The sequence below is a fragment of the Telmatherina bonti genome, assembly GCF_933228915.1.
Source record: "Telmatherina bonti genome assembly, chromosome: 9".
NCBI lineage: Eukaryota > Metazoa > Chordata > Actinopteri > Atheriniformes > Telmatherinidae > Telmatherina > Telmatherina bonti.
This window is the reverse complement of record NC_136627.1, coordinates 24,588,229-24,610,046: the sequence shown is the minus strand read 5'-3', so window position 1 is coordinate 24,610,046 and position 21,818 is coordinate 24,588,229. Positions and strand designations below refer to the sequence as shown.

At 37.9% G+C, this 21,818-nt stretch overlaps 1 protein-coding gene across 2 annotated transcripts in view; it reads left to right on the top strand.

The window, feature by feature from the left end:
* The window catches only part of LOC306760975 (protein jagged-2), a 49,697-nt gene extending 27,879 nt beyond the window's left edge, over positions 1-21,818 (top strand). The window contains exons 3-14 of one of the 2 annotated variants that reach the window (XM_079247033.1): positions 1,936-1,993; positions 7,985-8,233; positions 9,872-9,932; positions 10,544-10,674; positions 11,538-11,657; positions 12,139-12,252; positions 16,607-16,720; positions 18,631-18,744; positions 19,153-19,199; positions 19,610-19,786; positions 20,488-20,638; positions 20,720-21,818. In XM_079247033.1, coding sequence (XP_079103159.1) covers positions 1,936-1,993; positions 7,985-8,233; positions 9,872-9,932; positions 10,544-10,674; positions 11,538-11,657; positions 12,139-12,252; positions 16,607-16,720; positions 18,631-18,744; positions 19,153-19,199; positions 19,610-19,786; positions 20,488-20,638; positions 20,720-21,156 — 1,773 coding nt within the window. In that variant the 3' untranslated portion in view covers positions 21,157-21,818. The remainder of the gene's footprint in view (positions 1-1,935; positions 1,994-7,984; positions 8,234-9,871; positions 9,933-10,543; positions 10,675-11,537; positions 11,658-12,138; positions 12,253-16,606; positions 16,721-18,630; positions 18,745-19,152; positions 19,200-19,609; positions 19,787-20,487; positions 20,639-20,719) is intronic. The other variant, XM_079247034.1, reaches the window with a different exon arrangement.

Below are 21,818 nucleotides of genomic sequence, written 5' to 3'. Positions count from 1 at the left end.
TCATCATCTCCTCCCTTTGACACTTTCTTTTACAGAAGAGATAATGAACACTCAATGCATATCCCTGACTCAGTGTTTTTGCTATACAATTTCTGCCCCCTTAAACTTTTACTGTAACCCCTCATCTTCCCCTCTGCTCCTTGCATGCTGCTAATATTAATACTGCAGCCAGCCCATTGCCCTTAACCTCCCTCCAAATCCATCTCTACCTGACTTCACTTCCCCTCTCCTCCTCCCATCACCTCATTCCTATCAATTTCTACTTCCTTAGCACGCCTCACCTCTCCTCCCACTCATATCCCCTCTGGCAGCAGGCTCCTTCAACAAAGACGTGACTGCACATCCATGTAGCCTTTTAGGAGGACCTTAACCACAGAGCACATCGGGGAGCTATTTGCATCACAGGCGCTGCTGTGTTTCACAGAGGGATGATATGAGTGGGTGGATGAAGGGAAAACTAAAAAAGGGAGAAATATATAGTTGTATGGGAAAGTGTTAGTCTGAATTATTCATAGCTGATCCATAGGATGAAAAATGAATCAGTAAAGAGGATGTTGCAAAAAATAAAATAAAATAATAAAAACCCTGCCTTCTCTGTTATCTCTCTAGAGTATATCTGTGTAAGTCATCATTTGAAGATGTCCAATATATTCTGAGTTCCTCTGCAATGGTGCTGCAGGATACACACACAGACTTTATCTATACCTAAAATGCTATATCTAATATAAAAGTCCAGATATGCTGAAAATCGAGTGAAAGTATTAATGCAATGACCTACTCCATCAGTCCAGGTTGGACCTGGATGCTGCTACAGTGCAGGTTTTCAAAAAGGTTTATTCTTTTTCATTTTGCAGGTTGAGATTATTTTTAACTGATACCCAAATGCTATCTTGGCTTGTGCAGACAATGCATCCCTTCTGATGCTGATCTGTGTTTTAAATACCAAAGGCAAGGAAAGAAATTAATGGAGGAACCGAAAAACTATTTAACCCAATGCTTAATGCAAATTTAAATGTGGGATTATGTAAATAAAAAGCTCCCTTGGTGAGCTAATGGAGCATGATTAATAAAAAATATCTTTCAAATTAATTTTATGATGACTACAAAGCCGAAGATTCCTTACTATTATGTATAACTGAAAAACAACATGCATCCACATAATCCATAGCTTCATTCTGCTCAGTAATGCAGGATGCTGGTGGCTTTTGTTGTTGTAACTGAACAAGAATTTATGCACATTTATAACATACATGTGTTTGGATGTGAAAGAAACCAGAGCACCCTCAGAAACCAGTGAAAAGATAGCGCTAACCACCACTTGACTGCCTCCAGAACAAATTATTATTCATTGCATTTCAAAACACAAGGGACACAAGGGTTAAGGGAAATGATGGATGCTAGATATTTAATATCAACTTTAAAGTCTCAATATTATATTGATACCAAGATGTTGTCTGTTACAGCACAAAGTGGATTTTTTTCAAAAGTTGAGCTCACATTTGCATAATGTTGCCATTTGGAGATTAATGATCACCAAAAGTAAAAGTGCATTATGGTCAGGGTTAGTAAATATAAATTCCTCTGCTCTATATTCACATCAGCTGTCCTGAGGCTTGTTTAAAAGTTGATTAATCAAGGGTCAAATATCAAAGTTCACTATATTTAAAACTATATATATATATATATATATATATATATATATATATATATATATATATATATATATATATATATATATATATATATATATATATATATCTATCTATATATCTATCTATCTATATATATATATATATATATATATATATATATATATATATATATATATATATATATATATATGCTCAAAGGAATATGTTTTGTTTCAACTACATTCAACTCAACATACCTGTTACAGCAATATTTGACACAAGTCTTGTCTTTTTTTTTTGGCAGAAGTCCTTCTCTCTGGTGTTGGAGGCTCTGGATTTTGACAATGACACATCAGACTCAAGTAAGGCTAATCTGTGTATTTCTATGTTTCTATGTGCCATTTTACCCTATTTCAAAGATGTAATAAAAATGGGCTCGTATTAGGTAAAGCATGACATTTTTCCACTTATGCAAAGTGCGAATATCTTCATTTTCTCTTTCATATTCCCTCTTCACATATTATCAAATAATTATTACCATTATTACTCCCTTAATTGTGTATCACACTGTACCTACTATTACTGAAAATAATCCAAATCATGAAGCTCAGCTGATTATTGAGCAAAACATTACACTTTCTACCAAAATTGTTCTTTTTCCCAAATATTGGCATTTTTATTGGCTGAAATTCTAGTATAATTCTACCTGTTAGAAGGGTTTTTTTTTTAATTTTTTTTATTTTTTTTAAATTATTTCTACTTTCAACCTTTGCATGCTCAGGATGGGGGATTGGATCATTGGTCAAGACTCAATGCAATCTGTTGGTTTTCCCTAATACGCTATTTCTTATGAGCTGGCTTGGATTGATGGGTGTGTAAAGTGCCCTGAGATGACATTATTGTGAAGTGGCTCTATACAAATTAAGCTGAACTGAACTGAACTGAATACTTTTTCAATTCCAAGAATCCATCCTCCTCTGAGTTTAGGGGGTTTGGAGTTTGTTTTCCCCAGTTTTCACTCTAATGGGAGTATTAGAGGCCATGCAAAAGGGCATCTGAAAAGACTCAAAAATGTAAGTCTGAGCAGATCAAAGAAGACTAACAACTTTATACTTTTGATTGAATAAATATTCTCACAAATTCCCTTTGTGTCAGATAAAATCAGATCTATATTTAGAGTATCCAAGATCAGACACTTATAATAAGCTAATTAATCCTTAAATGGTTATCGATTGTGAACTTGTGTTGCTTCTTCATATTTGGATTATTGTGACTCAGTCTTTGTGGTGGCAACGTCACTTAAACATAATAGATACAAAAAATGATCTCTGTTTATTAAACAAGCAATAAAAAAAACCTTACGTGTTGCTTCCACAAAACTACAGCAACTTCTTTAACAAACAAAATCTAAACAAAAATATTTTCTTCTATTTACGGTCAAAAAAACTGTAGCTCCTCGTCTTGCTCCATTTATAAAAACCACTGAACATGCGCACTGCACTCCGCAGCGCGGTATCTCTTCATGGTCCTAATGCAGGACGTTAAAAGGAGCCTAAAATATTCCATTTAACTATGACATACAAAGACAAAAACATTATCAAAACTATAAAACACCTAAAAAAAAATTCCATTGCAGGATAAATAATACATTATTTACAACATTAAAAAAATGTTCCATTATAATGTTATGTACAAAAACATACAAAATAAACATCACTATTACATGGCTCTAACAGTCTTAATATGTTGGAGCATAAAAAAAAATTGTAGCTATATAGAACATTGCAGAAAAGGCCAGATTATCAACCGCAGTTGAGTAAAACGTACAATAAAACATCAGTTGTTTTTTTTAACTACATAGCCAGTAGTTGGAAAACCATGTATTTTTTAATTAATGTGCGATTAATAGCAATATAACGATGGAATATAATCACTTTAAAACAACAACCTTTTTACTACTGTACATGTTCTTTTTTTTACAGTATTCATGGGACTTATTGGAGCAACATTTGAACATGGTTGGTTTTCAGTGTGGTGTTAGTCTATTTTCTTATATAAAGAATGTAAATACTTCTTCCACCACAGCATTTGATGTATTTTCTCCACTGTCATGCCAAGAAAACCATTTGTTTTAAATTCAATTGTCAACAAACAATGTTTCATGGACGAAAACAACATAAGTGCTTGTTTACCAGAACGTGTGGGTTGACACAACGAAACAATGTGAAGATATCCTTTGTGTCTTAATGTCTGTGATCACACAAGTTTACAGTGCCTTTTATCCAGGCTCTTTAATTTCCTGCTTGTCTCCATGTTCACTCTACTCATAATCGGGAAAAGCTTCTTGACATGGAGTATGAGCTATGTGCTATAAAAAGCCTTTCACAAAGACAAACAGGCAGATCTTCCAATGCCTTCCTCATTCCTGCCATGCCACAATCCTCCCTTTCATCTCCCCATCCTCTTCCTCCCTCAGAGAAGGGACCGCAGTCCATCCAAATGATGGCTGAGATAATGAGAAACTGGAAACTGCCCCAGAGATGCTTGTCCTTCTCTGTGTTCATCATACCTGCTCTCCTAGATCTGTCCTTCCTTTTTCCTTCTAGCGCAGCTCTAACATCTTGTTTGCATTATCTTCCATTTCCACCTGAGCTCCTGACAACCCCTTAAAGCCGTTCACTAGGCTGACAGCTTAGCTCAGCCCAAATACAGGCGTCCTGTAGTAGTCTGAATGGACTTATCAGGTCCTGGTGCCAATCAAATAGGATTATTGAGCACGACTGAAACAGTATTTGGAAACTGTGAGAAAATATAATGTTCTTTCTGCACTGACAGCCTGACCTTCACTGAGTTTTCTTTAAATAAAATGTAGCTTTAATGTTAACGTGTAACGACGTTCTTTGTCTGTTATGGTGTAATTACGATTTATAACAAGTTTGGGCAAATATTTATTGTTCTTTAATAGCATTTTGCTCATGAAAGTCACTTTGGAAATTGGGAACATGATGGGATTTCTGCAATGAAATAAGAGAAGAAAAACAAGCTGTCAGACAGATGCACCTGAAGATGCCACACACTCATGCCTTCCTCGTCGTAGCTTTATTACATTTTTAGTGTTTTCTAAGTCAGTGCAGCCTGGTTTTGTGTTCGTTTGCACATAACTTAAGTTCGATTCAAAATTAAGAGTAATATAGCCTGTAGTGTTTCTCTGCTGTACAGAGAAGTGTTTCTGCAATTTGAGCCTCTCTAATCTGAAGGAAATGAATGTGGAAAGCACAGTGATGGAAACACCTGTCAGCATAACAACACAAACTGAATGCAGCACAAAGAAAGCCTCCAAATGATCTCAGTCACTTAATACCTCACATATAAAACCATTAACAATTAAGCATTGTTTATTCACAGACACTGTTTTCTGCTTAAATGGAGTGCTCCCAATCAGCAGATAATAATTATGCTAACATAGACTTGTAAAGGATAGGAAAAGCAAGAATATGTTAACATTTCAACTGCAACTATATATTTGCAGGAATACGGAGCATGCCATATTTTACGTAAGAAAAGTTAGGACCGCCAAGTAGTGAGAATAAAATATGAAGAAGTTGCAAAGAAACAAGTAGAACAGATTTGATTATCTTCCTCTTTGGAACAATCTGACTTCTCTTGAGCCAGCAAAGTAGTTGCAAAAACTAAATGTGTTAATTCAAGTTCACAGACGAAGTTTTTCACTGTTTTTCATATGAATTTTTAAGTAGTCACAAAGTGAGAGCTGCATTTGGATGTCAGAGGGTTAGAAGAGTGGAGCTACATAAATAACTCTCAAGCTGAATAACCATTTTGAACTCATGTCACAATTTTACATGCTGTTATTCCCATGACAAATAAAGATCACATATTCTTCTAGCAAAGGTTGTTTTGTTGAACGGTCTCAAGCTTGGTGGTGGACACGTTAACCCATGAAGTACTGAAGGTCTCATGACTATTTTAGATTTCTAAGTGAGATCGTAGTGATCAAGAATTGAACTTCTCCTTATTTTCACTTTTGAAAGACACAAATTCTCATAGATGCTTTTCTCTGGCTTGTTTTACTGCTGATATGTTACCAGTTGGCCAACTTAAATATAAAATGTTCAAAGGGGTGATTTTAATTTTAAATCCTTACTTAAATATGGTTATTTGATATGATCTCTTTGTCTTAGTTCTAATCTTTCCACTTTTTACTACAAAAATCCTTTTTCATGTGTTTCCATAGGAACAAGCAGATCCAGCATTAAAATTTGAAACAGTTGCTCATCGCTACCAGTGGTCCAAGGGTGTTTTTAAATTAGTGTTTTAATCATAACTAATTAATTTAAAAGAGCAGTGGTTTGATTTTCTCTTCGTTTTTCCTTCTGTTCTCGTATTTATAGGGTCATGTTTAAGAACATACTTTTTGCTCTCTGTGCCAGCATTTCATTTGTATTTATGTAACACTCAGAGCCACAAAACTTCTATCACAGCTTGAGAGAAAGTGGAATTCACTATTAGAAGCATTCTAATCTGGACCAGCTTGTCTATAAAATCCAACACACATGTTTGGACTTATAGTTGGAATATGGAATAGTTTTATTTGGACACTATACTAGCACGATAACTTAAAATAGCACTATGGTTCATCACAGAGTATCCAGCTAACCTACTGGTTTCCGTTGGTCTATTGATTGTTTTGGCAGGTGAAATGAAATGGCAAGGAAAAGAGGGTGTTTTCTCTCCTGCAGAGTTTTCTCAGCCATTGTCAAGGGCAACATTTCACAGCTCAGGCCAGGCGGTGGGGGGCAATCGCCGGAGGAAGAGATTTAAGTGTTTTCACTACCTGCAGACACAATCCCAGTGGACCTATACTTACTTAGACTTATATTTCTGTAAAGTTTGATTTTCAGCACAGCTGCTTGTTAGGCACTGAGTTTCCATCTTACGTTTGAGTTGTTTCTTCTCAGTTTTGTTGCATAGTTGAGCTCACTTGTTGTGGTGCCTCTCATCTAATCACATTACATAGGAAATCAGAGTCTGTTGTACACCTTCCCCACTGCGCTGGATCATAATTCTGTTATGCCTCCTAGTTTTCTGGGACAGAAACAGTGATGATGAAATTAACCTTTGATAAGTTAGATTTATTAAATTATTAAAAGCCTCATTGCTGTAGCATGATGATGGAGGGAAAGCTCAGGTCCTAGATAGTCCCAGGTGATAGCCAAACTGATCAACTGAGCTAACACTTCACCTGGGGTCCATTCTGTCCTCCATGTGTTTGCAAGCACACACTCATTTGCACATACACACACACCAGCCAGTGTAGTCCCTGTTTTCATTCCTTTGTCTCAAACTACAGTGATCTCATCTCTCCATCAGGCAGTTTGTTATGTGTGTGCCCAAAAAGCCACTTCCCTTCCTCTCCATTTCTATTAGCCTCTGGCTTTTACACACAGACATACACACATGTACTCCACACTGCTCTTCACCACTGACTTACTTCCAACAAGGCTATTTGTAATTATCACAGAGTTTTTTCCTTTTGTCCTCTCGAACATCTCTTACATACACACTGGTGGTATAGATTTACACACAAATTTACACATGCACACTCGTATTCTCAGTGCTCTGTGTGTGTTAACACCCTGTCAGGAAGGATTAAAAATGAGTTAGGGGATGACAGCGCCTCTGGGAATTCCCCTCAGGGGGTCAGAACAGCAGCCGCTGCCCCAGCGTTGCCTTGGGGCTTGTCTGGTCCTTGCTGCTGTTCTGGATGCCTTTCTACTCTGAAGACCTCCAACCAATTTTCTGGTTCCATAATCGACCCTTGTGTGCAGTGATACTCATGCTGGAAATGTTTTTCACTTCACCAAGCATATCAATGCTACACAAGCTTTCTGATATTGGTGGTTGCATATGAGGTCATCTGAGAAAATAATGCAGGCTAATAAAACATGATGTGGTGCATTTTTAAATGTAAAAAGCCACATCATGCTACAAAGTGAATATTTGAGCTTTCTCAGTTCCAGCCATAAAAGACAGCTGCTTTTAATAAAACAGTAGGGATAACCTGCTGTACTCAACTTGTTTGGTGCCACACAGGCAAGTAACTGACAAACTATTGAAGACAGATGAGCATTTAGTAGTTGAAGAGGTATTGTCAATGTAGCTGCAACAACAAATTATAAAAGAGAAACTATTAAACAGAATAACTGAATAACGATTTGCTCCATCACTGTTGTTGCTGCTATGAAATTTGACATTTTACTGGTGCATTGAAAGAAAGAAAGAGAAAGAAAGAAAGAATGTCATCACAGGTAAAGTTCTTTTCTTTTCCTCCTTAGGTCAGTTGATTGAGCGAGTTCTCCGCTCCTCCATGCTGAACCCTGGTGAACAATGGCAAACGTATCATCACCATGGACGCATTCTCAGCCTTGAGTATCGGCTCCGTTTCCGATGCGACTCCAACTACTACGGACCTGTCTGCAGCAAGTTCTGCCGGGCTCGTGATGACTTCTTTGGTCACTTCAGCTGTGATCCCAGTGGCTCCAAGATCTGCATAGAGGGATGGACAGGACCAGAGTGCAAAGAAGGTAAGAAAATAAATAGAAATTCCAACTGAGTCTGAATTAATGAAATATTTTTTGTCTGGAGAGCTTTAAACTTTATCCTTGCTGTCATGGATAAAAATGAATGAGAATAATGATCTAACTGAACATTTTTATACATTTTTATTTACAGCGTACTTTACATTTTAAACAAAATCTCAAAGTGCTACAAGTTAAAAGAAGCATAAAAGCAAACAAGTTATTTAATAATTAAAATACACAAAATTAGCAGCAAAAATACAACCTGTTTTATTGTCAATTAAATGACAGATTGAAGCCGAAGAATGGTTTCAACTTTGACTTCACTTGATGAATAATTATGTATCTTTTAATTTATTCGCCTTCTTAACTTTGAAGGGAGTCTCCAGTTCAGAAATTTTCCTAGGTCTCTAAAGAAGATTTTCCATCAGGGTGTCTTAGTTTTCCTGTTTGAGTTTGGCCTAAGCTCTGTAAATGTGATTAAAAGCAGTTGCAGTAAACTGTGGTTTCCTTTTTCCTTTAAAAAAAATTATAAATATTATAAATTTATGTCCAAAATTTAACTCTAAAACTGTGTGAAAGGCTCAAAACCAATCATACAACCAATGAGGACCTATTTTACAAGATGAATGAACACTACACTCATACTCATGCTGATAACACTTCATTGTCATTACACTTTCATACATCCGTAAATACACATCATTTAGCGCCAGTGGAAAGGGTGTGTGACATTATTTAGTGTGACTCCTTGGCTTGACGCCCTCACTCTGTGACCTCGTGAGTGTTGTTATGATGTTAAAAGTGAATGGAGGAAACCAGAGTGGAAACCATGGGAACCCTGAAGGACACATGGCCAATTTAAGGACATCCTGCAATCCTGCCTGTCTCGCCCCGTCTCAGTTCATCTGACTTCCTCCTCAGCACGGTGCTGATTGGCCTGAAGAGAAGCAGGAAGTTTAAAAGATTAGCCACAGTACCTCTGTTACCCCCTGCAGGTTACACATCATGTGAAGGGAGGTTTATGTTTTATATTAAAACCTTTAGATTTAAATTCTCTACACCTGCCTTTGTCCTACACTTTAAGCTCTTAACTTGTGTTTTTATGTTTTGACGAAATTAATTGTAAACATATTAATAAAGTTTCCATCCATCCATCCATCCATCCATCTGGCCCTTCTACTGAGACCACTTTGCATTGGTAGGGCCTAGTAACCTAAACACCATGAAGGTAATCAAATCCCTTAACCACAGTAGGAAGGAGATTTATGGAGGAGAACTAAGTGTACGTAGGTGAACTAAGTGTCAGAGAGGATGATCAAACACAACGCTGATTTGATGTACAACAACATAAAGAGATAAATTACAAGTTGCATTCTCTTGCGCTTGGGCATCTGGGGTTTACCTTGACAAAAGTCAGGTTACCAGATATTTTTGTCGCCTGGGCTGCCACCACAAATTGTTCCAAATGTCCTTAAGGACCAGTAAAGTATTTATCTATCTTATTTATCTGTCAAACCCCACACTCCCCACCCTTTGTTAGATTAAAACTTGTATTTAAAAAGAAATAAAAAGATCATAAAAGCTTTCATATCATAAAAACAGTTTCCTTTTTTATTCATTTCTATCCTTTTGTCTTTTCAGCGGTCTGCAGGCAGGGTTGCCATCAGGCTCACGGTTTCTGTACGGCACCAGGAGAATGCACGTACGTTTGACAGACACTAAAAAAAAAAAAGAAGATGCTAGTGTCAGAGCTGGTATGACATCAGTGTCATAGTCGTACGATATAAATCCACAAGTGAACTTTACTTTACAAGAGTTTGATAGTCTTGACAAAACTTCAACGACTCATTAAATATGCACAACAGTTCTATGGTTTGATCAGCTTGTTTCAGCTTAATCAAGGTAATCTTAAAACATTCTGTAATGCTAAATTTAGGTAAAACAAGTATGAAACACAAAATATACATACTGAACAGATGTTCTATGAGCACAAATATAATTAATCTAGTCTGGATTATAGTTTTTCCTCAAGTCTGTGCCCGGGGAGAAGAAGTTTTCCTCTCCACTGTTACATTGTGCATGCTCAGAACGGAGGTCTCAAAGAAGTGATTTGGAAATCGAAATCTGCCTGTTTCACTTAGCAAAACAACCATAGATTTTAATCTCAGCCAGAGTATGTTAGTTAAGATGATTTTAGGAGTGAATATATTACAGTTACTTAAAGCAAAACATCTCTAAAATTCATCAAATATCTGTTACAAATAAAAGGACTCACGGTACTTGATAAGATCTTCTAATTTGTTCTTCTGTTAGGTGTCATTATGGCTGGAAAGGTCCTCTATGTGACCAGTGTTTGACATTCCCTGGCTGTGTGTATGGGAGTTGTACTGAGCCTTGGCAGTGTGTATGTGATGTCAACTGGGGAGGACTACTCTGTGACAAAGGTAAGATACTCAACCTGTGATGTTTCTGTTGGAGAGACAAACAAATAAAAAAGTGTTCTTAAGCCAGTGAGGGGTTTCTGTTCTTACTCGATTCATAGGAAATGCAGTGGAAATTTACAGCCATTTGCGTATCTTCACTTAGATAACAGCATGCATTTCTCCTATTATTTTCTTAAACTTTAATTTAGAATTCTCCACTTTTCTCAGTGAGTAGTGAAATTGTGCCATACATATAAAGATGAAAGAGCTATTTAGTGCATTGTATGTTGGCCAAGAATAATATTGTCTTCATGCATGTGAGACAGAAATGTTGGCTATTAGTTTGTCAGACATGGTTCATCCTCTCTGTGAGATGAATTAGAAACATGCCTGAGGGCTTCCCCCTTCTATTCCCACCACACTAGCAAAGCTACTCCAACATTATCCTCTGTCCCAGAGCGGGAGCTGTGATCGAAGAGCCAACCGTCAGCCCAAGGGACATTGTATTGTGACGAGGAAAGGTGATAGCCATGGGTAAAATGAATGTGAGCAGGGCTGGGCTTGGTTCTTTTAGCTAGGTGGGGTCCTAAGCTGTTTCTACACAGAGAGGTTGTGTTAAGACCTGCAAGACACAAAGAAATGATTAGAGAAAGAAGAGCTTTAATCACCCTCAACACTGGAAACAACAGACCCTGCAGCTAGACTGACCAGCACAGTCAGCAGAGTGAGTTGGTCCACATTTGACCTTCACCGCTACAGTGGTACTGCTTTTCTGAGACAAAGTCAAACTGAAACACAACTCCAGAGTACACAGTTTCTATGCTCTTTTATGCTAAGAACTGACAAATAAACTATAATTTTGATGTATATATTTGTGCTTTCAGATCTCAACTATTGTGGCACCCACCAGCCTTGCAAGAATGGCGGGACCTGCACGAACACAGAGCCAAATGAATATCAATGCGAGTGTCAGGAGGGTTTTCGAGGTCGCAACTGTGACATCGGTGAGTGCTGTGGTAAAATTTTATTTACAGCAAATGTGAATTCTGTTGTCTTCATTTGCAACAATAAAAATGTAAAAATAAAGCATGATAGATTCATGACGACACACAAAATGCTAAATAAATAAATATTTCCAAAAGAACATTCAAGATCTGTTCTCTAGTTCATGTTAGTCTTTTGATACTTACTTAATTTATTTTCTTTATTTGAAATAATAATGCCACCAGGAGTTTTATTATAGCTTTACTATAAAGGTGATGTCACTAAAACTGCATGGCTTAATGGGGCAGATGTCAGAGGAATTGTTTGGATAGTTAGCAACGATAAATCTCTGCAGAGTTAAAAGCACAGGATTTAAACAAGAAAGGCCTGAACGAAATTGAATGAGCTCCAGGAGTCAAAACTTCCTTTAAATTCCCACCATCACCCTTATTGTTTTCTCTCTTGTCTGTGCTCTCTCCATTTCCTCTGTCTCGTTCCTAGTGGAACATGCATGCTTGTCGTCCCCATGTATGAACGGTGCCACCTGTCTGGAAGACCCAACAGGCTTCAGCTGCGTCTGTACCGACGGCTGGACTGGACGCACCTGCGCAGATGGTGATTATTGGTGCTGCACACATGCAAAGTCTTAGCTGAAGGGACAGGCGCTTTGAGATTATCTGCAATTGGTTGTAACTGGATCAAAGTCACTTAGTGATTCTTATCAATCCAGCAGAGGAAGTTAAATTAGCCTGAACACAAACAGTATCAACAGGAATCAGTGATCTGTCTCGCGCTGTGTCTGGGCCTGTGTGTGTCTGTGGGGATATATTTATATCACCATGAAACTCATGTGATTAAAGTGGAGTGTATTCAATCAACTGTATTAAGTTAAAAAAAAAAAAACAGTTTTTAACGACTCCTAAGCATATGTTTACTGTTTGGTATTTCCTGGCTAGTGTGGAGTTTTCGGGTGTAATGTCTTGCTTCCAGATATGTCCAGACTTTGTCAAGCTGCAGTTTCCAGATGTAGTGGATTATAATTCAGACAAGCCAAAGCAGACTGTCCACATGCTGAAATGTGGAGTCAAACAAGCAAAACACTGTAACACAAAACAGGTGCTCGTGGTGCATGGGATGCCTACCTGTGAGGTCAAAATATCACACTGTGTACTTTGCTTTTCCTCACAGGATCAGATCATAGAACACAGATCATAGATCATAGGCTAACAAACAAGTGATCAGCATACCACAACGTGCTTCTCTTTCACAGATTAGAATTTGTGCAACAACATCCGGTTCTCTTCTCATATTATGTCTGAAGCGTCGGCCAAGTGAATGTAATGTTATCAAAGTTTGTTTGCTCAGAGAAACAGAGACCACAACTAAACACAAAACAAAATACAAATACACACTTGTGCTTATAAGAGGAATGACATGTTGTTGTTGGCATTGGTCCTCATGAGTCTTTGGTGGAGTAGCCTGATGTGTATTCTTGTGGATTTTGCTGTTTTTGGAGGGTGAAATACCAGTAACACTAGCTGATCATAAAAGAGAGAACTTACAGCAGCTATGAAGTAGCCTGCATTTTGACAGGCAAGCTGCTCCAAGACAGCTGCAGAGTTTATTCTTATTATTTTGATCTTAAAAACAACCAAAAAAAAAGTAATCTTTTTGTAGAAGCCAGGACGGTGGACTACAAAGCAAGATTAATGGGTTACTGAAGCCTGAAGTCAGAATTTTTGTCTCATGATTTCATCTGGGTGTCTTGCTCGTGGAGGTTTGGATGCTTTTGTATTAATGAAAAACAATATTTTTCTAATACACTACATAGCTGCAGAATCTCCTCTTCTTTCTGAAATGCTCAATTTAATCCTTTGAAGCTGTGATTTAAATCACTTTAAATCTTGATAAGGAAGCAAATAACAATCTGTTATGTGTAGCAGGGTTTTGTGTTTCCTTAAGCCCTTTGTTATGATGCTTTAAACCAGAATAAGTAAATAAACCGAATAATGAACCTTCATTGGGTAAAAATAATCCAAGAAATTGTGCATTTCAATCACCAGCACCAGAATTTAAATCAACCTAGGTCTTTATTCTTCCATATTTTAGACCTGTGTCTTTTCCGTCGAGCTTTAAAGTTCAGGGCATATTACACAAATGAAGTTTGCTGAAGTGTTTTGCTCGACACCAGCAGTCCTGTCAGTTTTACCAGACTTATGAGTCTACACAGACAGTAAATCCAGGAAGTCTGTCAGAATATATTAACTCAAAATCTGTTATTCTTACAGGTTTCCACAAGCTGTGGAGGATTTTTTATCTTAGAATGTAACCATTGTAAGAAAAGCGAGAGCATAATAGAGAGACAGACATGGAGAGACACAGAGAGAGAGGATGTTTTATTATTCTAAAACCTTATTTTTCATAAATGCAGATGAGTCAGTTGCCCACTGAGATGGTTGTGCTAACCCACAGATCAGAGCAGCATATGAATCAGATGGTGCAATTCAGTTCAGTTCAAATCTGTTTGAGTTACACATTTCTGTGAGGTTTTGTGTGGTTTTATGTGTGCCTTGAAGCATAACCACTGTGAAACAATCACAGAATTTTGTTTTGCTGTTCTGATTTCACTACTTTTTGCCACAGTCAAAGGACCATCTCTTCCCTCATTCTGGAGCTGCCTGTCCACCAGTGCTTGTCCTGCACTGTGTCTCCATAGCTAATTGAAGCTGCATAAATAGATGGGTTTAGATAAAGCTTTTTCAAACAGTAAAACCTTTTCCTGTGGTATGACATAAAGGCAACAGATTTTGGTATATGTGGTAGTTTTTAAATCCAACATGGCTAGGAAAGAAAGATAGAACTACTGCGAAATAGTGGGAACACTTGACCAATAAGAAATGTTGAACTCTGCAAGCACCATCACATATATTCAGCACAGACTCAACAGTAATACCTCCCTACTATGCTACTTTCCTCATACAAACTACAGAAGCTTCTGTAGTTAATGTCAGACATAAACAAAAGAAATCATAGCCGTTATGATTCACAAACATACACGCCATAAGGGTGTGTAACATTTAAATGATGTTAAATAGTACCGCTAAAGCTGACTTTCTGGTTTTACTGTGAGCTCAGTATGGTGGTGACAAGACTTTGATGAGCACACATGAAGAGTGAAGCAGTGTTCTTCAGCAGACACATTTTGCCCACTTTATCCTGAAGTTTGCAATGCAAAGTGGCATCAAAGGCCACTTTTACCCATGTTTGGCCCACAGAGCCTCAGAAAGAGACCAGCTGATAACTTATCAAATCAAATCCAATTTTATAGCACATTTCTTACCTGAAGCATTCCTTGTTGTTTGTATGTAAAGTAAATATATGGACACAGTTAGTCAGTTTCTCCCACATACAGACACACACCCCAATCCCATGTTGCATAGCACAACTCTGGAAGCATCTTTTCTGTCTCCTTAACCAACAAGTAAAAAAAATGAAGAAAGAAATTATGACAATTTTGTTGAGCATCCAAATGTGAAGCAAGTATGACCGTGTTAAACTTGTTAGTGTAGTATTTAACTCTTTAATTCATACACAAGGTCTTTGGTTCCTGTGCATGCAGTGTAGCAAAACTCAGACATTTCAAGCACAAGATCTTTTTAAAAGAATATAAAAAGGTTTTCATGTTGATCTGTCCTTTTTCTTTGCGGACAGAAGTTGGTTGTGTTTGAGGCTGCAAAGGAACAACTGAACCAGTTGTCGCAAGAGTAGTCTTCAATGGCTCAATTGACAGTGATCTGTGACTTCTCTGTACAGTCAGTACGAGCTCATGTTGTTTGTGGCAGCAGGTGAGATTGGATCACACAGTTTATGGTCTGTCAAAGCTGCATGTGTACACAAGCAACGTTCCACATCCTCTGCTTTCACCTCTGTCAGGCTAATCTGCGTGTCAGGTTGGACTCTGGCACACAAACACGTCGACAACAAGCATTTTTTCAGAGAGGCCAAGATGAATATATAGATATTTTTGCTCTTGTTGTTTGTGGCCTGCATGATTAACCGTCAGAGATGCGGTCTATCTCTCTATGTGTTGTTTTGAGGGGGGGCCTCCAAGGAATACACAGTGAGAGGATTGTCAGGCTTGCAGGGAATTACAACCAAAAACCACAACACAGCTCCATTTTCAGACTATATTTATATATATAACCAATATTAATTAAAGGCTTCTTTGTTTGTTATGAATTCTCTGTCTTGTTTTGGAAGAAGTGCTGTTAGTTTGGCGGGATTATTATTACTGAGAGTTGGTGTTAGGGTTAGGGAGATGGAAAATGGTTGTTCTGAAGGGTTAGGTAAATGGAAAAAGGTTGTGAGACACGGAGATGTCTTTAGTGAAAGATGTGCACTGAAGACATTTGCTTGAGAAAAGTTAAAATGCTGCAACTGCATAAACATGCCTTCTGTAATAAGAATTTATGTGCGGTTTTTATGTGCGGTTAAACAGGAAATAGTTTGCCTCTATTCTTTTTTTTTGTAGTATGTTTTTATTTATTTATTTTTCTGTTTCTTTATCTGTTTTAAATTCAATGCCAGAAAAGTGGAACCAGAGTCTTTTTTCCCCCTTTTCTTTTCTGCTCCATCCAAAATTTTTCCCATCATCCTTCCCTTTATTCAAACCTCCTAATTTCAGCCTCCTCGCTGTGAAAGGTTTGAGATGTCAGCCATGTACTAGAGGCAGATGATTGCATTTATCACTGTTTGCACAGAAACTAGAGCAGCAGAGAGGAGAAGGAATACACCAACCAAAGCAGCTGCATACCAATGCTACAGTTTAGTTCAAACACATCCACATGAAGGCACCATGCAGACTTAGTGACACTCAGACACAGAAGATGTTTCCTTAATATTCACACTCAGACATTCTCATTACACAGACCAGTAGCTCATAAATAATAGTTTTGCCTTCTTTTTGCAGTGGTGAGGCAGTGTGATCGCAGCCCTTGTGGCCGTGGAGCAACATGTGAGGAAGCTCCGGGAGGTTTCCGTTGTCTTTGTCCACCTGGATGGACTGGCAGGACGTGCCAGCTGGGTCAGTGGCTCATAAACTGTATTACAGGATACATGCATACATATATGGATAAAATAGCAACAGTACAACTGTCTGTTTATTCTAGATATCAAATTAATTGTGTTATGTTGTAATAATTTTCTGTGTTGTGATATTGCTTTGCTGCACACATACAAAAACTGAGAAGTAAAAGGTTTTAGTGAATAGCTTTAGATTTTCCAGAAACCCTCTAAAAGACAGTTAATAATGAAGCATCAGTTTTTTATTACTATTATTATTGGCCAAATTCAGCTTTGAAACGATCATATGAAATATAGTCGTCTGGTGGCAGAACTGCAGCAGCAGTGCAGTACTACCAATGACTAATGCAAAGCAGCTTTTTCAGTCTGGGCTAGTTCAAATACTTTCTCCAAAGTAATATGTAACTATGTTTAATTCTAAGTAAATATAAATTAAAAGCACAGATTCAAGATCTAGCAGAAGTTAGTAGCATGTTAATTCTCACATCAACCCAGCCTGACTGTGAATAAATCTTCATCCCTCATGTCCCTTGGGTTGTACTTTCTCACAATGACAAATGTGTTCCCAGCGCATTGTTGTGTTACAGCAGAGGAAGAATACACAGAATCAGCTGAAACGCGCACACATTATATACACGTACAGAACCCTCAAGGTTATGAAGCAAAAAGTGAGACATATTTCAGGATGACAGTCTCTCCTACATCCCTGTGTCACAGTGATATGTCATTCTGACACTTGATAATCCCCCATAGTTCCACATCACAGATCAGAAACTCAGTCTATACTATGCACACACACACACACACACACACACACACGCATGCAGACACACAATGATGAAACACAAGTTATCAAACTTTTTATGGCCTCAGCTAATAGGTGGAGTATCAGTAATGCCTCAAACGGTGAAAGGCAATTATGCTTTTATTTATTCATTAAATTATTTCTGTCCCCACATTTTCTCCATCACACCACTGAAAACCACACACACTCAGACTCACCACTGTCTCTGAATCCTTATGGACATCTTCTGTCATAAGCAGAAAAGGTTTTAAATTACCCATTACTGACTGACTAGATCCTTTTCATTAATTAATTGTGCCTTTCAAAAATGCCTTCTTTATTCTTAGAGCCAAAATCCCTGAGGGGCTTTTGGTTTTAACACAATTAGTATAACGGAGAATGGGAATATACATTTGAAACATTGAGAAGACGCTGCAAGGAGTGACTTTGAATGTTTTGTTACTTTGTGAAAGTAATATTTGACAAGGGCATGCACCTCATCTTTAATGGTTGGTGTGTTTGTTTCTTTTTGGCTCCTGTCCAGCTGGTCTTCACTTCCTGGTTCAGTTTAATCATCTGGTTTAAAACTGAATAGATCTGGTTTAACCTGTGGTAGCAGGTGAATTACAGGATTAGATTCAGTTTTATGGGATGTGCGTCTCATGGATTAAAGGGTTATTTTTATGTTTAATCTTAATTTACTGAGAAATTACTTTAGAATAAGATTATGATCATGATTTACTGATATGTTTATATGGGTTTCTTCCCTCTACGTATAATGAAATATCTTGCTTTCATTCCAAGGACCTTTAAAGTGAGAATGCGTTTTTTTTATGAGACTAAATTGCAGGTATATTTCTTTTTAATTTGTTGAACAAGAACAGAAAGTATGACCAACCAATTTCTTGACATACATGTATGATCTAAATGATTAATTATCAGATGTGAAACTCTGGAAAGGTGAAAAACGCTCTCAGACTTTAAGTCAAAAATTAGTTTTTTTGTTTTGCATTTAAAGCATGAATTCAACTGACTGTAACTGGTTGAGAGGGAAAAACACGAGATGTTTGTTTAGTATATACTTTGGTATTTTGCTAAACTTCCTTCTCCCTACTTTACTTCTTTAGACACCAATGAATGTGAAATGAGTATATGTGTCCACGCCCGTTCTTGTCGCAACCTGATCGGTGGATACCTGTGTGACTGCCTACCTGGATGGACTGGACCCAACTGTGACATCAGTACGTATGAAAGGATGAAAAGGGAACAAATAAGAATGGAAGCAAATTGAAAGAAGAGAGACGTGACTGTTTTGTGGCACATGGTGAAACACAAAGAGCCTTCAAACAGCATCTCTCTTGCAGACAAATCCTAGTGGACAGGAGATCATGCTCCAGTTCTGTCAAACATCTCTTTCAGAGATCACTTTATATTGTTAGCTGCTGTTATTTCATCATATATATTATACAATAGGGAGAATGTCGGCTTCTTGGTTGCACAACAATGCAATATTGCTGTGCAACAAATAATGCCAATCATTCAGCTGTTTTCCGCTGCTGAATATGGTTCTTTACAGCTTTGTGTACTTATTGAAATCCTGTCTTTGTCTGACAGATTAATATGGTGTTTCTGGTATTTTTGATTTGTAGGGAACAGCAGCTGTAAGGGACTGTGTTTGAATGGCGGACGTTGTGAGGTAGGAGCTGTGTCTGTGTTGTCTTTCTCCCGAAGTGCCTAACTTTTTATCCTGCTTTATTATCTTATACCAGCTCTGTCCTTTAGTGCATAATAATGAGTATATAACTCTATCATTAAAATAAGGAATACTCACTGAGCTTTAATTATTGTGTTGTAGCCTTAAGATTTTCAGAAAATAGAACATGTATTGAAATGGCTGAAATGGCTCTGCAGTCTTTTTTCTCACAAAAGCAAATGTGTGTTGTCTTTAAAGACCCTGTCTCCACCCCCCACCCCCATCCCCACCCCCAAGTGTTTTTTTCTTTCTTTTTTTAAAATAAACTTCATGTCATAGTACGATAAATTAAATCATATATATATATATATATATATATATATATATATATATACATATATTGTCCCATATAGGACCAGGTGTCAGGTTCAAGATGCGTGTGTCCACCTGGTTTCTTGGGGAAATATTGCCAAAATGGTCCAAGCCCCTGTGATAGCCTTCCCTGCCTGAACGGAGGACAATGTGTGAAGAAGGATGGCAGGACGGCCATCTGCAGCTGTCCTGCAGGATATTCAGGAAACCTCTGTGAGGTTGGATAACCTAAATAAATCAACAATGATTCCATGCCATATTTACCTGTGTGTAATGTTTATCTCTAGGCAAACAAGAAAATACCAAAAATGGCTAATAAGACAGATTTAGGAATTTGGAAAAGTGATGCAAACTTTCAGAGAAACTGAAGAAATGTATTTAGAAAGATGAATAAAAACTTAGATAACCTACCTGTATGTTTGATTTCATTGCAATACTAAATGTAATGACTAATTCTAATAATGCCATCGTAAATCTTATGGTTAGCTTTGTTATCTGCACGTCAGTCTTGGAAAAACTATATAAATATACATACAGTAAAGAAATCAAATCCAATATATGAGTGAGTGTTTGAACCATGAAGTTACTGTTTTACACCCTAACAGTCGAATAAGGATTAAGTTTAATTCTTGTTATTAAATATCACATGCTTGAGTTCAATAGCAATGTAGGAGGGATATTTTACATTGCAAACAGTGGCACCTATAACACATCTCTTACAATCATTTTTAATGGTTTATTTAATCATAAATTAAATGAAAGTTTAGTACTTGTCCTTTTCAGTGCAGAGATGCCCGATCATAAACCTTTCACAGATGCACATTTTCTTTCAGATGGAAACTTCATACAATGTCACAGAATGTTGCCTAAAAAGACACTAGAATCTATTTGTATCATTTTATTCTAACTTCTGTTTCAGATAGCGTTGGATCTGTGTAATCCCAACCCCTGCCAGCAGGGGGTGCAGTGTCACAGTGAAGAGGGCAGGTACATGTGTGCATGTCCAGACGGTTACTATGACAATGAGTGTGTGAGCCTCAAAAAACCTTGCATTGGTCAGCACTGTCCAGGTGAGACAAATAGAACGTGTCTGAGAGTGAAACTGTTAAAAATGATAATAAAGTCAAACTAACCTCTCTCCTCCTCCAAAGGTGCCATGTCTGACACAACACACGGAGGTCTCAGCTTCTACATGATCCTGGTGGGAGTCTTGGCTCTAGTGACGGTCTGTGGATGTGCTTCCTGTGCCATCATTCTCTCACACCTCCATCGGAAGCGGAAAAAACAGCAGGCTGTCCCGCAAGAGGAAGGCATCAATAACCAGAGAGAGTTTGTAAACCTCATCAGAAACGTGGACCGTCCTGTGCCCCTCTTGCCCCCCGCCACCCCTATCACACACCCATCAACCCCTGCACCTGTCTCACGTTGCTACGAGGAGATTGAACTGACCTTACCACCCTCTCCAGCTCCTTCCCACCCCTCCCCAGCTCTAAAGCCGACTCATGCCCCCAAACTGGACATTTCAAACTTAGAGAGGGAAAAGTTGAACCGTTTTCACTACACAGACAATCAGGAACTGGAAGTTTGACCCTGGCCTAAACATATGAGTCTCTGAGGATATCTACTGATTGAATTTTGCGTCCGTAGCACTTTCTTGCTCACCGGACCTCATCTCCAGTTACTTGCACTGTGTCAATGTTATGCTAATTGTGAGGACAATTGACCTTTACATGCTCAATGGCTTCCAGCAGACACCATAAGAGCAATGGCTCCTGTGGAAGGGTTACAAAACTGTATCATCTCTGAACCTGTTTGTGGCTAGAAATAGCAGGTATATGGTGTTTGACTAAAAAGACTCATTATGGAGATTTAAAGAGTTGCCTTGGAGTGCCTGAGATACTGTAAGGAGTGAAGAGACAATCCTCCTCTGTAGGAGTCTCTGAACATGTGTCCTGATCTACCATACCATCATACTGGTGCGCAGAACCCATTTCTATTTCAGACTGAACTGTCATAGAGATTTCAGAGAACTGATGCCTATTTAACACTTGGTGTGTTTATGTTTTTGGTTGTAAGTCAGAGTGCCTGAGAGTGGAAGAGAGAATGTATATTATGAGTGTATGTGGGGAAAAATGAAGGACAGAAATATTTACTTCTGCAAATGAAAACAATGGTAATATACTTGTCAAACGGGAGTTCAGACTCCTGAACAAAGGGCTTTTAAGCCCTCGGTTTTAAAACTATACACTG